Here is a 17,778-nt window from a genome sequence, read left to right on the forward strand (position 1 = left end):
GATCTTTACTTTTTAGCGTGTGGTGGGTGAAGGGGAGGGCACTGATTCCCAATTGTTGTCTGCAGGTTTTGGTTTTTGCCTTTTTTTTTTTTAAATATAAATAGAAAGAGCTTGTATGAGACCTAGGGCAATAGGGCATTGAAAACAAAACAAATGGAGTCAAAAAGGCCCTTCGCCAGTGCTGCTCTCTGGCCTCCAGAAGAAGCTGACAAGTCCAGGAGGACACCCAATCTGCAAACGTGTGTTACAAAAGGCAGGCATATTCTGTGTGTTACTCCCCTCCTTACTGCAGGAGCAAGCTGCCCATCAGGCTTGTTCAGAACAGTCACTATGCTCCGTTGGCACCCTGGTGCCAAATTCAGACACCCTTGTTTGGTGTCTGCTTTCCACTCACTTTAGCCGAAAGGTAAGAGCTATAGCACAATGGGCCTGAATCACCTGGTGTCTGTCCTCCTCCTTCCCTTCTGCCTGGAATCCAGAGAAGTGGGATCCATTTGAAAGAGAACATGAAGAAGAAACTGGGGGATGGGAGTGGCTGAAGAGAAGCTCATTAGGCCTGATGCAAGAGGAACACACCGACTCGTTATTACTGCAATCCATGATTGTAACCGTCAACCTGGTCAACATTGCCACAAACTACGCTACGGGAAGAGACAGGCTAGTTCTGTACACTACACAGGCTCCCAGACTTGCCGTTACCTTTCCATCCCATAGGGCAGAAAATCTTAACACACCTTATCTCACCTGGGTGTCCCCGCTAGAAGGCACACGCACCTGGTGGTACCTGGGACCTGCCATAACATCAGCATAGCAACACCTCATGCAGGTGGCACAGCTATAAGGTCCCTGCATCATACAAGAGTGCGACAGAGACCCACACACATTCCAAGTGTCAGCTGCCATAAGGATGAGAGTTTAAGTATTTCGCATTTACACACTTTACATCGTCACACCACCTAATTTGTCCTCGCTATATGCCTGGTTGGTAACTAAACCCACATTTTGCAGAAGAAGGAAGACACAGAAAAGCACCTCTCTTGGACTGCACTGCCTTACTGGGACAGGGACTTGGAAGTAAAATCCCATGGAGTGGTGGGAAGCACCCTGGCAAAGGTGGTGACCAGGACCATTATTTTCTGCAGAATAGATTGCATTTAAATTTGATTTCGTTCCTACTCCTTATGGCTGTGAAGACAACCTTTAACAATGCAGTTACAGAGAAGCTTCAAGTTACAAACAAACTCTCCCTCTACAAATAGGCAGTGAGCGTCAGTATTTTTTCAGGGTACCACCTCAGCTTGGATAAATACCACTTTGCTTCTCCTAGAGAGCCAGGAACAGATAAACATCATTGCTGCTAGGGATGTAAAATATTAAATGGTTAACCGATAAGTATTAATCTTACTGTTAATATATTGCAGTTAACATTTAAAACAGATTGGCAGCAGCCCCCAACCCCAAACCCTGACTGCAGCCCCGACCCCCGTCGTGTTAACGATTAAATAGTTAACAGATATAATTTTAATTGTTTTTAAAAGTACCTGTTTAAACTACATTTACATCCCTAATTACTTCAGCAGCATGGTTTGTGCCTGCATGTTACAAACCTCTTCAGAACAGTGCCCAATCGACAGGGGGGCAGGGCCTGGCAGAGGGCAAAGCAGGAAACCCAAACCCTAAAGGTTAGCGTAACCGACTCATTTCCTTTTGGATTCCCTGTCAGTTTCCCACTCCCCTCCATCATGTCAGAGACTCGCCTGCCATGCAGTCTTGGGCAGGGTCGATTTAAGGCACAGAAGCGCAAGGTTCCATCCAATTCATCCCTAATTTTGAAGAGTCTTGTGGGTGGGGGGAGGTGGGGGGGAAGAGGACCTTCACAAAGTATTTTAAAATTTTCAGAGGATGTTAAACACAGTACATTTGACCCTTAGCTGACAGTTGAAATTCAGATTATGGCCCTGAGGTGAAAAGCAGCCTGAATAAAGAGCCTCAGCCCTCTGCTCAGTCATGGTAGGGCCACCATCTTGGCCTGGACACCAAGACTGAAACAGTGAAGGCAGTGTCCGCACTCGAGTTAAAACCACACAAACCTCCCAGCTGCTCCCAAATCTCTCCCCTTTCCTTCCTCATTGTCTGTCAGAACTTGCAGGGGACTGCTGGATCCCCCACTTATTTCCTGGCCTTCTCGAAAGGAGGATTAACTCTCACACATGCAAATTCTCAAGTTGTCAGCCCCATGTTCAAAGCCAACGTGGTCATTCATACCATTAGAAGAGTCTATACCAGCGCACAGGTTTCCAATTACCTATTGGAAAACGTTACCAATTTCCTATTGACAATGCAGGAGTAGGAGAGAAAAAGGATCAAATCTATTGGACACGTTTTTAATCTAGAAAGGACTTTGTGGTGTCATTCCTGCATTCTTCAGCAACTACCTCTTTCCTTGAGTCCACCTCCCGAGAGCCAAGAACAGCTGAGGTACTCAAACCAAAGTCAGACATTTAAATAGGAGTATATGCCTACGCAGGGGAGGTCTCACCTCTGAAACGGAGGGGTTATCTACACATGCCGTTATTCAGGAACAGCTATTCTGGAACAACTCTACCTGTGGACACTCTTATTCCAAAATCCTGTTTAGCTTAGCCCACTGGGATTCCAGAACGAGAGTCCACATATGGAATGACAAGAATAGCTATTGTGCTTTAAACTCACCCTCCACCTTAATCTGAATCAATTTTTAAACAGAGATAAGCCCTTACTAGGGTGACCAGATGTCCCAATTTTATAGGGACAGTCCCTATTTTGGGATTTTTCTTATATAGGCTCCTATTACCCCCCACCCCCATCCTGTCCCAATTTCTCCACACTTGCTGTCTGTTCACCTTAGCTCTTACTGCCCCTGCTGGTGATCTTTTCAAAGCCACTCCAGGAGGGAAACCACTGTGCAGGGGTGGATGTTTACTTAGGACCATTTGTTAATGGAGGCTAGTTGCAATTCTGGCAAGCAGTATAAAAGGTGTTCCCCCACAGTGCACTATGCACCTCAAGCTTCGGAGAAGTTAATTATAAAAGCCTTGATGAGGAAAAGGCAAAGCAAAGACAAAGGTTTTTCCACTGCATTCTAGGGGCTGCACTGATTCCATTAAGGTGTCTCCAAACAGATAACCCTGTAATTCCAGCACATGCCCAAGAGAAAGTAACCGTACCGTCACGGCTGCTTTTTCTCCCAGCCATTTATCAGTTCTTGTACTGGAGTGTACCGACACTGGATGTTCCCGGAGTTAACCCCTCCCCCAGTCCAGGGCCGATAAGACCTGGCAAACTGGATAAGCAGTAAAACCCTGCTGCCCATGCCACAGAGACAGAGTGCCCCTCTATCAAGACAGGAGCTGAAAAGCTGCAGGGAAAGTATAAGGCAGCTTAGAGGGAAGAGCAAGAGAAAAGGAATGTCCGATTACCACTGCCATGAAGCAGCTGGTGGCCCGGCTCCCTGCCTCAGTCCTTTAATCACCCATAAGCCTAAAGTGATACCCTTTGAAACATGCAGCCATCCAGCTGGTCAGCAGAAGGCGGTCCCTGTAGGGAAGCTGGGGAGAGGGATGCCTAAGGGGGAATAACACTGCCTTAAAAAGAAAAACAAAAGAAAGTGCCACACTGGTCGTACTACTGCATATTAAAAAGGAAACAAAATTATGAGGCCGCCACGGCTATTCCCAATAAAAAGGGACAATTTAGGACCAATCCAGTGGTTTTCAGGGCCTCAGTGGCGGGTAAACTCTGGAGATTTATCCCACCCCTCTGATGCCAAAGGAAGGCTTGCCAAGGAGACAGCTAGAAAGGGCTAGGGGGAGAAAAAATGGGGCTGAATGGAAGGGAATCTTCCAATCTCAAATCCAGTCGCGTGGCTAGGGGGCAGTAGCTGCTCCCCCCCCCCAGCATTTTGGCGTCGGGTCCTTCACTCGCTCCGGGTCTTCAGCAGCACTTCGGCGGGGGGGGGGGGGGGGGGGGCGTCCTTCAGTGCCACCGAAGACCAGAGCGAGCGAAGGACCCGACGCCGAAGCGCCGCCGAAGCCCCGGAGTGCCGCCAGGCGAGTACAACCGGGTGGTGCTTTTTTTTTTTTTTTTTTAAACCCATCTCCAGTCCCCCTGTTTTCTCCACCTGGCTACATCACTGCTCAAATCCCTGTGGCTAGATTTCCAGCATCCAAATAGAGTTAAGATCTGTTCATAAGCACAGCCAATTACCCAAAACCAAAGTACCATGGTCATCTCATGGCCTAGGACGGTCTGAGAGACCCACTGGTACGGCTGGCATCAGACCATGCTTCCAAACATCCCTAGTAGACAGTTAGTATTCTGCCAGTGACCTGCCCAGGAGCCGAAAAGGGCAGAGCTCATTGCACGACCCGTGAAAAGACCACCTTCTCAAAACATAACTGGGGGGTGGGAAAGCCAAGGGGACTTTCAGGCAGGCAAGGCAACCAAGTAACCTTCATCTACAACCACCACTTGTGCTTGTTTTTACCGATACCCCGAAGTGCTACAACGCCACTGTAGCATTGGAGACACTTGCTACAGCAACAGAAGGTGCTTTTCCATTGCTGTAGTAAATCTCACCCACCACCCCCCGAGAGGTGAGAAATCTTCTGTTGGCCTAGCAAGCATCTATAACCAGGGCTTGGGTCAGCTCAACGCTGTCTCTCAGGGGCGTGAAGCCATGCAGCAAGGTCGACCTAAGTTTCAGGTCGAGACAAGGACTCAGATAACCCTCCCTCTTGTGTGTGATTTCTGGTTCGGCTTTAAACCAAGTTCTGTAGTATCTCTGAATTATTTCTCCATTTTGTCCTTGTGTGGTTCCAGTTCTGTTGTTGTTATTAATTAGTTCAAGCCAGATTTCCACTGAGACTTCAACTGCAGGGTTATCAGCCTATAATCTGTCAAGTCCCTCTGAAACTTCCTTCAAATTGCTTTTGTAAATTTAGGCCCTTGCTTAAAATATGGGCCACATTTGTATCAAGTTCCTTCTCACCATCAGTGCAAATGTCAACACAAGTATTGTACTATGATGCATATGAAAAACACACACAATCTTCCCATGCACGATTGCAAAGGTTGTTGGGAAGCCGACACAATAATCCTCTTTTCACACAACCAACTGTAAGGCCAACGGTGGAATTTCTGAACTTCCACAACATGGTTTAAGAACTTTGATGTATTATTTCTCTGTCAAGGTTTAGACAGCATGCAGGGCACCCACACCTAAGCAGCTCAGAGTGATGATTGCACCTGTGAAAAGTTACAGGGTTTTTATTTTCGTTGTCCATGCAAATGACAAAGAAATCCCTGATCTAACTTTTCTCTGCCTTTCTAGCAAAGAAAGCGACTTGTGCACAATATTCTGCCATTTCCTTTTCAGATAAAAAGGAACAGCTTTAAGTAGGAATGTGTTTCCCTTCCGTATTGATGGTGGCCACGACTAGGTCATTTCTCATGTTCAACTAACTATCTTCCATTAACGTCATCCTTTATGCTTTTGGTTCTTTGCTTTAATTTTTCTGCCATTTCTTCATTTGCAGTAACTTGAACACAACTTGAGTTTTCCTTGGACATACTGCTCCAGACAGGTTCAAAGTGCTTCAGTCACGTCTTAAAACTTCATCTTGTGCTACACGGATGGCAACGTTATCACAGAAGAAGAAAGTTGCAACTTTCTGATCAAGTTCAAGTCTTTACTTTTCAGTAGCTTTTACGATACTTTATCTTTTTCCTGTTGGGGGATTCAAAGACGAGCAGACATCGCTTCTGAATTAAGCTAATTTTTATGAGAAGCTGGAAGGCCTAGAACAGGGACTTGAAGATACCATCATGGCTTCCTTTCTAGCATGGTGGTATAAAAAGTGTCTGGCTTGCAGGAACAAATTCGAAGTTCCTGTTCTTCCAATTCCATAGCTGATGTTCCACTTGACCATGAAGAATCTGAAGCAGCTCATTTTGGAGATGAGCACAAATCCCTTCATCTCATTACTTAACATCTTGAATTTTACTTAAAACTATAAATCAGTTTTCGTTACTTCACTCCACTGAATCACTTGTTTGTTTCAACTTCTTCACCTTCAGGCATAGTGAGCCAGATTAGTGTAACATTTAGGTTTGGTAATCACTAATTACCGTTTTGCAGTATTGACCAGCAGGTTTCACGTTTACTACAGTTGGAATAAGAACCCCCCATGGGCTGAATTCACAACACTGTGAAGACTTCGAGGGGGTGGGGGGGGGGAAATCAATAGTGAACTAGCCAGTTTTGTATAGAATCACATCATCATATGTCCTACTCACATTCCCATAGCTTTAGTTTAGCAAACTTTGCCCCTCTTACAGCACGCAACTCCACCTAGTCGCTATCACCAACAACCTGACCCACTCCTCTTCTCCTCTAGGTTTCTGGAAATTCTGTAACTTTGTCTCCTAACATACTTTATGGACACAGTAAGAACCTTGATGTTCTCCACACTCGCCTTTTAACCTTTTAGAATAGCTCCAAGTTTTAATTAACAGAATTAAATTATAGCCTAATGCATCTAGTATTAAAAAACATGTTACGTTCATACAGGTACTAGACAGCGAGTTCAAAAAAACCTCTACTACTACTGGGAAGGTGGTGGGCAGGGAGGACAGAAGAGAATCTGCTGGGTCTTTTCACCAACTTGGGAAGGAGAAGGGCTTCCACAACTGTTTATTAGTCAATAAACTATTCTGTTGCACAGGTCCGCTGCCAGTGCACCGAGGACTGTGAAGTGACTCTGTAAGAGAGGGGCACACATCACTGCTCAGCTGGAAAAAGTGTGCTCCAAATGTACCCTTGACCCAGACCTAGTCTTTCCCCAACCCTCCAAAAGTTAAGACTGATGCTTTAACCCCAAGATACCCAGCTGGCAAACCAAAGAGCAGAAGATAAGAGTCTACAATTGGCATGAAGGTCAACCTCTTCCCAGCACTTTCTACAGATGCCATTAGAGTTCAAATTTCTCTTTGCGTACAGCCCCAAACCCATACCGAGCAGTCAGCATCCTGCCCATCCTACACCAGACTCTTTTCAGATCCAGCCAACACCACTGTATTTGACTGGAAGGGTAACTGTTGAGCAACAGATCAAACATTCCCCCTCCATGACCTTCACCCCAGGGGAGCGGGAAACTGACAATAACCCAAGTTTCCCCACACAGAAAGTCTCCCGCCTCTATCGATTACCGGCACTCCACCACCGCAGGACAGGAAGCTAGGAATGTAAGTAGGCACACATGGCTAGGGAGAGTAATCACACCAGCCACACATTTTTAAAGCACTGCACCATCCACCACAATTCAGATACTATAGAGATGTGCAAATCAGGGACTTGACTGTGCATACCCAAAAGCACATGCAAAGTTCACAATACTGGCATTCAACACACATACAGCATACCTACTCAAAGGCTGAAAAAAAGAAAAACAGACCCTATGTTTCTAAATCAATGGAACTAGTCTAACTGCGGCAACTGCTGACATTGCCAGCATCAGCTCATGCTCCCCATGGTAAATCCCAGGGCACAGGAACTACTGCATTAAACGGGTCTTTTCCATTTCTAACGGATTTGATTCTATCAGATCACCCAGTCCAAAAGCGCCCAAAGCCATAGGGAGGTCTTGCAGTGGCAGCTGCTCTTCATCATTTCCAAGTGGAGATCAAAAAGGATCAGAGAAGAGATGACAGAAAATCATCTGCATTTTAAGTTTTAAAGTACACTCAGCTGCCAGCCATGTTGTTGTCCGACAGCACCCCAAATGCAAGAAAGCTTTGGGGAAATTCCCACTGCAGTGAACTTCTGGAACAAAGCCGTATTAATCAGCTACTAATCTGGAGGTAAGGTACAGGTCTGAGACCAAGGTCACTAATTCTCAGCCGCCCTCCCTCTCCTTGCGTAACAGAATACCCCTAGCCAGGATTCCACTAGTTTTTCCCCCACACATGTGCAGAAAGAATTTTGTCATGTGCACCAATATGGACATGGTATGTGACATCACCTCCATACTGGTGCACATAACAAAACTCATGTGGCGGGGCTGGGGTTGAGGGGTTCGGAGCCTGGCAGGGGGCTCAGAGCCGGAGCAGAGGAGTGGAGCCTGGGATGAGGGGCTCAGGCAGAGGGTTGGGGGTGGGTGGGCTCTGGGGTGGGGGCTGGAGACGAGGGGTTTGGGGTGCAGGCTTCCCCGGGGCTACGGCAGGGAGAGAGGATTCCCCCCAGCTCTCACCCCATGGCAGCACCTGGGCTGGGGCAGGGTGTGGGGGGAAGAGGGGAGCGCCTCTCCCCGCCACAGCAGCTCCAGGGCTGGGGCTAGACACCTCTCCCCTGGCTGCGGCAGGTCCGAGCCAGGACTGGGTTGGGGCCAGGGCTGGGAGAAGGGCGCCTCTCCCCTAGCTGCGGCAGGTCCGGGGCTGGGGCTGGCGGGGAAAGGCATCTCTCCGTGTCGTAGTCTGAGTGCCCGCGCAGCACTTAATAGGCTGGTACGTGGCCACACAGTTTAGAGGGAACCGAGTTCCTAATCCAGTCAGCGTTGCTTTGGCACTGCATGCAGAGTTCCTACCCCACGTGACAGGGACTAATCAAAATACAATGAAGGGCTGGGTGGGGAAGAACAGACCCCTTTAGTTTTTATACATTATAACCCTCAACAGCTCAGAGCTGTCTTGGAACTGGCATGCTGCAGCCTTCCAGCCCCCAGAGCAGACATTCGCCTGCTTGGGAAGGGGCCCGTGCAGGCATCGATCCACACTAGTCCTCCACAAGCCATCCCATCACAGTGCAAACGATGTGCTCTTTGCAAATTAAGAGGAAACCCCAGCTAGGATTTCAGAAAAACACAGCAGTGACATTTTCTGAAAACTTGCAATTAAAGGATGGGCCATGTGTTTAGAAACATGTTGACACTGAATATGGCCACAAACCAGCCTCCACAACCATACCTACCAAGCCAGGCATAGGAAGCCATACACCCTGCACAGTCTCAGTACAGCCACCAGTAGACCCAGTTTTCCAACAGGCTAATCCCAATTTTCACTCTAGGCTGGGACAGCTTTTCAACCTAGCAGCCATTCTGACACACACAGACACCTTCCATGAGCCAAAACTCCCTCTGCAAAGAACCCTGCTACCCGGCTTATTCGACAGCCACATTCAGCTCCCATTCGTTCTGACCAGAGATGTTCAAACACACAAACAGCTGTTTTAAATAAGCTCTTGCTGTGTCACATTAACTTGTTACAGACCTCTCATCTGCACTCTCCCCCTCGCTTACCTGCTAAGCGGTTATGAGACTATCACTGGCTACCGGATTTTACTTCAGCAGCTTCCCCAGATTTACGGTTGGGAATACGCTCACCAGGTACAAAGCTCTGCATAGTTTTTCAGTAGAATTTTAACCCTTGGATTCAGAGAACACAAAGTTGGGACCAAAACACCGATCTGAAGTGAAGCACACAGCAAAAGCAGATGGAAACACGAAGAAGTGGAAGATCACACATTTGCACAAGGCATCCACACCTCTACTTTAGGCCAGGTAACAGCACAGGAGATGTCTGCGGATGTTGGAGTCTTCATGCTACCAGCATAACAATGAGATATCCTAGCACATCAACGACAGAAGATTTCAGCTCTACAGTAACTGCTCAGCCTGCCCAGGGGATTCACGAACATGGTTTTACAGCACACCTTCCATACCCAAGAGAGCCTCAGTTGCATACCAAAGTCGGAATTAGAGCTGCAGAGAGTGAAACCAACATATAGGTGAGCAAATATGGCAACCATTAAGCACTCAGCAGCTGGTCATACAGCCTTGGGCATGAGAGCCTGTAATATTAAAACGGGGGGGAAGCAGGAGTGTCCCCCATGGCCACAACAGAAGTGTATGTCAGAGCTAGGAATGGATTAGAACCCAAGTATCCGGATTCATTGAGGTCTTGAGGTTTAAAAAGAGCACAGAATTGGGAGACCTTGTTCTCTTCCTAGTTCTCCTAGAGGTTAAATGCATGGCCCTCAGCAAGACAACATCCATGCCTCGGTTTACCTGTCAGTAAAATGGGGGCAATACTTATCCCACAGGAATATTATGAGGCTTAAGTTTCTGTTTATAAAGCCTACCAAGATCCTCTAGTGTCTGGAGTTAGGCAAGTACTAGGTTTAATTTTTCACTAAGGTTCAGAACTTTCTAAAAAAAAGTCACCCTATTGACAGATGCAGGCATTATCTGCAGCTGGAAATATGGTGGCTGTGCCCTTTAAAAAAAATTTACAGTAAAGTGAAAACACATGATCTGCCCTTATAACAAGTTCTGGTGGAGTTGGAGAAGGGAGGTAGACTTGGAACGTTTAACAAAAATGATTGAAAAAAGGCAGCCCTGTATTTCAGCCACTTAGCTCTGTCACTGCACCCTGTCTAGGGTGGTATGTGGTGTGTCCCAAATACAATTTCACATTACTTACTGGAATGCCAAAGGATATGGGATCATAATAGGGAAAGGGTGACAGAACCCTGCAACCCATTGCCCTTGTTGCCCATTTAGTGTTGCAGACATGTCTGTGCTCAATTCATTTGTGTGTGTGGATATCAGAAATATTACTGGGTAGGATTTTCAAATGGGCCTAAAGGAGTTAGGTGTCCAAGGCTAATCTCAGCCTGAATGATCACTAGTTTCACAATCTGCACATACCACAGATGCAATGCCAAAAAAAGCTGGAAGGGTTTAAAGCAAAGATTGATAAGAATCACCTGAATTAATTCCTTAGTACTGGACATCTAGAGCTTAGCATCATATCAGGGAATTCTCGACTCCCAGCAACAAGGGGTTATGAATCAGCTCACTGAATACACTGCATTCCCCAACCTTCCCTGAAACAAACAGTGCCGAACAGAGCAAAGGTCCAGAATAAAGCTGAAGGGCACAGGTGTGTGGGGGAGGAGAAAAAGCCCTTTAACCTTTCAGGGCAGGAAGTTCCAGTCCCCTCACACAAAAAGTTACTCAAACCTGAGTTGTGGGATCAAGACTAAAGGCTATTTCAGAAGAAATGAAATCAAGGGGAACAGAGCTCTTGCTGTGACGTTAGGTCTTTGTTGCAACAAAGCCAACAGCACTACACAGCTACATGCCGTAACAGAATAAGAGTTGCCCAACACCTTGGAGATCAGCGCGTGCTGGATTACCAAGCATTGGCTACTCGGCACAATAGCAGTGACTAACTTTCTAGAGTCTAATGAAAAGTTACCTAGATGAAAGTGCCAACGGCAAAGCAATCTTCTCACTTGTGTCTCGTCTCGCTGGTGGGAGCTGGTTCCAAGTGCTTCTCCCCACACCTTTGTGGGATGCATCCCCACGGACAGTCAAGGAAGGATGAAAGGGAGCGTAATTGCAGTGTAGGGTTATGCTACCTCTTCCCGCACCTCTCATGTGGCGAGTGAGCCTCAGCTGTGCTTACCCACACATTATTTTATGCCCTTTCCAAACAAGAGTCAGCGGACATTGATGCTTGCTACAAGGAGCTAAGAGGTGTCTTTTGGAAAGCTTTACTTGGCCTTCAAGATCAGCTAGAAAGAGGGCATACACCAGACAGTGAGCTAGAAACTGCATTAAAAAAGAAACAAAAAAAACCAAAAAAAACAGACCACTACATGCTATGTCTACACTAGAAAATGCTGTACAGATTTTCCAGCAACAGTGCACTTGCACCAGTGCAAGTAATAGCATTAAGAGTTAATGTAGACAGAACTCAGCCATTTTTGGCACTGTCATGAAAACCCAGCGGGTCTTGGTTCCAACAGAGGCTGTAAAATATAGTAGTGCTTAAAGAGCAATAAGTGCCTTGATACAATGTTTCTTTAAGCATGTGCAGCAGTTTTTCCACAACTGGGTGCTAGGAACACATGAAGCCTGTCCACCCGAGCGCATACATCGTTGCAAACACCGATGCAGCTGCACAATTGGGGGAAGATTTACACAAAATATTTTAGGAGGAGATTTGTTAAAGGTTTCTCCTCTGGTCATATTCCTCTTCTCCAAAAAATTACCTAGAGATAAATAAAATCTCGATACATTGTTTTTGAAATTTATATATTAAAACTGGTGTAGAGCCACCTCTGGAAACAAAATCACTACCCTTTTCCTTTGCAAGATATTTTTCCTTTCTTCTGTATACACTCTATTATTATAGGGTCGTCTAGGCGAGATAAGCTACTGACTTTGTTTATTTAGACTATAACAGTGAACACATAGTAAGTTGTGTACCAAGGGGCTACAATTACCTGGATCTTGTTACAAGACCGTAATAAGGAGAAAAAGGAAAGAAACCATTACCAGTATCCATGTAAGTTATGAGACCATTCAGATACAAGTCTTCCTGCATTTGACAAACATTACCACTGTGCTAATCTTTAAGAGCCCAACTAAATATTTCCCCGGCTTCCTTATACCTCTGAGTCACTCCCCGAATACATAACTAAACTAGTCAAAATTCTAGGCAGAGAGACTTTGAGCATACAATACTAATGGAATCTCAGCAAATTCACTGCAACTTCTTCTATGCCATCTCAGCAGGTGCAGTAACCCTTCACCTCTGGAGATCCTGCTGTAAGTCCTGCTTTACAGTATCCTGCCAGAGTCCCAGTACACATACCTCTCAAAGCCACTATACAACACGGGAAAATTACCAACTGTGTGTGGGGAATGCCCAGAACTGGAATTGTAGGGGTATTGCAAGTCTGAATTCAAATACCATCAGCACAGAACAGTGTCGAAAAGCTCAGATTCTGAGCAGAGGCCTTTGCCTAAAGAGCATCTTTAGTCACTTAATTCTGTTCTACTGGCTTATAGCATATGCATGATGGAGTTTAATTTTTTTTTTTTTAAACTATTTAAGGCCCCAAGTCTGCAAAGGCAATTATGTGGAGGGAACCTTGTACCTCTGCAGAGCTCTGCTGATGTCCACAGGTCTCCACAAGGGCTCACACAAGCAGACTAACTTGCAGGGATCAGGTCTAGGATACTTTACACTTCTAGAACTTAAATGCAGCTTTGAAAGCAGTTCTACAGTAAGTTCTTAGTCATTCTGGGTATTTTGAAAAATAACTTTAAACTGCCTCAAATATTTGAGCTTTAGAACGCCACCATTAAACATGTGCAAAAATCAATTTGCTTGGAAGACCTTTAAAGACTGTTCTAACATGCAACTTAAAACTTTACCTAACCAACATGTATCTGTGAAATGGGCATACAAGCGTTGTAACTTTCCAGGAGCTTTTGGTGAGTGTAAGAAACCCTCTACCTCAAGTAGTTAAAGAACTTTTCTTGCTGTGACTGAAACCTACAAATGAAGGAAATATATTCAAGATGGAGCCCATCAGGAAGCTCAGCCATGAATCTGTCCATTTGGGTAGTTTATGACAACCATGTTTGTAAAATAAACACCTTTTTTCCTCCTGTTAATTAATAGGCAGCAAAAAAAAAAAAAAAAACACAACCAAACAATGCCCCAAGAGCAAAGAGCAGAATAATATTGACAAGGCCTGTATTGTGTGAACTATAGACAAGGCTGCCAAGCTCCAGAAAATGCCCTACTAGTCAATTTCACTGTTTAACACCTTAAGGAATACTCTGACTGAGTGGAACAGAATTCAGGTTGTTACAATATTATTTCCTTTCAACAACTAATTTTCCCCACAAGAATAAGTTGTGGAGTTTCTTCCCCCCCCGTCCCCTCCAGAAAAGCCTAGTAGTGTTGCAATTCAAGTGCTGAACACTGGTTGTATCTTTCTTGAAGTACATTATTTTTTCTTTGAAAAAACAAAGATTTTCCCATCCTGATAACAGGACCAGTTCCAAAACATGCTGTCTTTTGTCCTTTAAAACCTGAAATATTAATGCATAAGAGATGAAGGCAAGTCAAAAGACTTTTATTGCAGACCTTGGGTATACTTTTAATCCATTCTCACCGCAAGTCTGTAGTCCTATAGCTTTGGAGTTTAGGATAAATATTGTAATTCACAAAGCTCTACACAGAGGATATGCGCAGAAAGTAACAGATGAAGTCTTTTCTGCTTACATCACAACCAACAAGATCAGCCTCCTGAATCACAAAAAGTTTGTACTGCACTTTGAAAATGCTAGAAGTGCTAAAAACTCTGGCTATTTCAGAATGCGGCCCACCAAAGCAGCATTAGGAATCCTCACCGCTGCACGAAGGTGTGAGGAGATCAACTTTAGGTCATACAACAAGTTGTAAACTGAGGCAGCAAAACAGTCAGAACTTTGTTAAGACAAGTCATTCTTATATCATTCCATGGTTTCACAGACTAGAGCAGTTTGCCTCCATGGAGATTTTTGCTGTGCACCATTAAGTTATCTCCTATATGCTCTTTCCCACTAAAAAAAGTATTCCAAGCAGATACTGCAGAGTTGTCCATCTTTCAAAGATCAATAACTATGATGATACATCATGTTAGATGGTACCAGCTTTTGCAAAATGATGGCACATGCACTGATGAGAAACCAGATGTCATAGCTGGGAATGTAATTTAAAGTTTGCAAGGGAAGGCTGAAAAATTAAAAAGCCCTCATAAATGAGAGATCAATTTAAAATTCTCGGTATTTTCTCCTGGCAGGGGTTCCCTTCATGCTAAAACAGTTTATTTCTCCTGATGGAGGAAATATCTATTACAACGTGCAAGGAAATGCAAAGCATTCAGCATTTCCAATCTTGGCCTAAAAAGAATGGTGGAAGGAAGAATTCACAATGTAAAAGGCAGTTGTTACTAAACTACAACTGAACCACCCCTCCCTCCCCCCAGTAACTTTTGGGGGAAGAGGGGCTGAAGTTACACCACAGAATCAGCATTGCAACATGCACGATTACCAGAAAGCTACTCTGAATTTCCTTTGGGCCAAGGATTTATTCCAAAGGAGGGGGTGGGGAGAGAGAGTGTTGTTTGTCCAGCATATTCACCCTCCCTTTCCCATCCTCCACACAGATTCAATGCTGGGAAGGGAGGGTTACGCACTCCGGCTATGGAACTGCACAGAAATGAAGGATTGAGGCCTACATGTCACCGTGCCAGCAAAGCAAGGGAGACAGGAGTCAAGGGCCCAGCCGCATTAAGCTACAGAGAAATATGCACACGTGGGGAGGAGGAGGAGAACTCCGTTTCCCCACACACCGCAGAGCCGCTGTGAGAATGGAGAACACGTGGGGTTCGAGGGGAATCCCCCCCCCCAAAAAAAGACACAGCGTGCTCCGATCAATGGTGCACTGGATCAGACACATGAGAGGCAGGATAGGGAGTGGGGGATGGGCGAGGGCTGGCAGATCCCCTCCCCCCCCCCCAGCACAGCTTGTCTGTCACCCTCTAAAGCTTTGCAGATTCTTGCTGGGGCGCAAATCGGCGGGAGAGGGGGCGATCCGTGCCGGGAAAGGGGGAGAAGAGGAGAAGGCCCCGCGGCGAGCCGGGGGGGGGGGGGGGGGGGGGGTAGAGAGAATCACATGCTCGCAGCAGAAGAAACCACGTTGTCTTTACTGCTGCAGTGGAATGCCGGGAAGGGGAGGAAGCGCCGAGCGCAGCCACCCAGCCCCACACGCGCGCTGCCCGGATCGAACGCTCAGTCCGCCGCCGTGGAACGTCCGCACCGCGGCCTGGAACGTTGCAACAGCGCCGTGGAACCTTGGGCACGAAAGCAGCCGCCCTCCCCTCCCCTCCCCCCCCGGGCCCCAGAGCCGCATGGCCCGGCCGGGCCGCTCCGCTCCGCCTGGGCTGGGCTCCGCTCCCCCTCCCCCGCACACACATGCTTCTCCGCCCTCATGGCTCCCACAGGCTGCAAGCCTCCTCTTTTCCCAGAGAGCCGGGGCTGCTACAGAAATCATAAATCCACGTTCCCCAGATGACCCCCGCCCCCCGGGCACCCTTCCCCCCCCCCCAAAAAAAACGTGCGCCCGGCGAGGATTAAGGCCGAGAGCGGCGGCGTGCGATCGGCTCCCCCTCCACGCTCCAAGGCCACATGACACGTTTAGTTCTCCCCACGCCGGGTCGCAGTCAGCGCGTCCCGATATTCGTAGCACCCGGGCAAACTTTGGCACGCGAATCCAGGCAGCCAGCGAGGGCACGGAGGGCGCTTTCTGTTTCTGGCCCGTGCCAAACAGACTCATTAAGCATTTACAACGTGGGAAATACGGCAACGCTAAACTGGGGGGGTGGGGGGGGGTGATCTATGATCTATTCTGAACAAACCTCCCCCCCTCCATACACACACACACACACACGGGGCCCCCTTCTCAGCATTTGTGTCACGGCCCCGGGGGGTGGTGGTGGAGGGGGGGAAGCCTTTCATAAAAAAAGGCAGCTCCCGTGTGCCCTGGACGAGCGTGTGTGTGAGCCCGAGGCCTTCGCGACCACGCTTTCCTCCGGCCGCCCCCAGCCCCACGCACCCCACCCGAGCTCACTCCCCCAGCTCGTGCGTGGGGGCTGAGCGGGGACAGGACCCCGAGGCAGGGGGTAGATGAAACAGCGACGGGGCCAAGTAGGGTGGGGTTGGAGGACACACAAAAAAAAAAAACCCAGAGTCACCGTACTGCAGACCAGAGATCCCGCCCCCCCCCCCAACCGCGCCGCACCCCGCCCCGGGGTCACCCCCGGACCCACCTGGGGGGGGCTGTCCGTTGACTGTGACCACGGCCACCGGGGCGTTTTTAGTCCAAGGGTTCACCTTGGGCGGGGGGGCCTCGATGAATTCCTTGCGCCCGCCTCCTCCCGGCTCGCCGCCCTCCTCGCCGCCGCTGCTGCCCCCCGCCTCGCCCAGCAGCCGGTTCTCGCCCCCTCCGCGCTGCTGCAGCAGGTTCTCCTTCTCCTGGTTGTTGCTCTCCTCCTTCTGCTGCTTGATGCTGGGGGGCTTGGGCGCCGCGCTCCGCCGGGGCTGCTCCCCCGCCGGGCCGCCGCCGCCGCCCCCCTTGGGGCCGCCGTCCGGGGCGCCCCCGCTGCCCTCCTCGGCGGTGGCCTTCTCCCCGTGGGGCATGAGGGGCTCGCCCTTCTCCCGGGCCCCTTCCTGGGGCTTCTTGATGAGCAGCCCGTGCTCCTCGGCGGGCAGCAGGCGGTTGCCGGGCAGGAGAGCCTCCACCTGGGTCGCCATCTGCGCCGCGCCCCCCCCCCCGGCTGCTGCTCCAGGCGCTCCCCCCGCCGGGCGGGGCCCTGCTCAGCCGCACGCCGCCCGGAGCAAGTCGGGGGGCTCCCTGCACCAGCTCCCCCGCCCGGGGCACCCCTCCAGCCGCAGCAATATGGAGAAGCACGGAGACCACGCGACTGGCACGGGAGCGCGCCGGCCGGCGGGCGCGCGCACCCCCCCCCCCTCCTCCTCCTCCTCGCTGCCCGCCGCCGCCGCCGCCGCGCGCGCACGTAGCAGCGCCAGCTCCGCCTTGGCAAGGGGTGGGGGGGGGGAGCGCGCACGCCGAAGGGGGACGGCCCGGGCCGGCGGCGCGCACGCGCCTGATGCAATTCGCGGCGGCGGGAGGAGCCCCTTAAAGGGGCAGCGCCTGCGGGGGGGAGGAGCCCCGGGGGTGCGGGGCAGCCTGCGTCTGCGGGGGGCCTGGCTGCTGGGCCGCTCCGCTCCGGCCTGGGTGCTTGCTCTCCTCCTCCTCTTCCCCCCCAGCTCTGCACCTGCACCCCAGCTCCCCTCTGTGCAGACCCCTGGCTGCTCCCCAGGACCCCCCCCCCGT

At 48.9% G+C, this 17,778-nt stretch overlaps 1 protein-coding gene across 2 annotated transcripts in view; it reads right to left on the minus strand.

The window, feature by feature from the left end:
• The window catches only part of LARP1 (La ribonucleoprotein 1, translational regulator), a 79,907-nt gene extending 62,531 nt beyond the window's left edge, over positions 1–17,376 (minus strand). For both annotated transcript variants that reach the window (XM_048860797.2, XM_048860796.2), the window contains exon 1: positions 16,712–17,376. In XM_048860797.2, the coding sequence (XP_048716754.1) occupies positions 16,712–17,195 (484 nt within the window). In that variant the 5' untranslated portion in view covers positions 17,196–17,376. The remainder of the gene's footprint in view (positions 1–16,711) is intronic.
• Between the last annotated feature and the right edge of the window lie 402 nt (positions 17,377–17,778).

Source organism: Caretta caretta, chromosome 8 (assembly GCF_965140235.1).
Source record: "Caretta caretta isolate rCarCar2 chromosome 8, rCarCar1.hap1, whole genome shotgun sequence".
Classification (NCBI taxonomy): Eukaryota; Metazoa; Chordata; order Testudines; family Cheloniidae; genus Caretta; species Caretta caretta.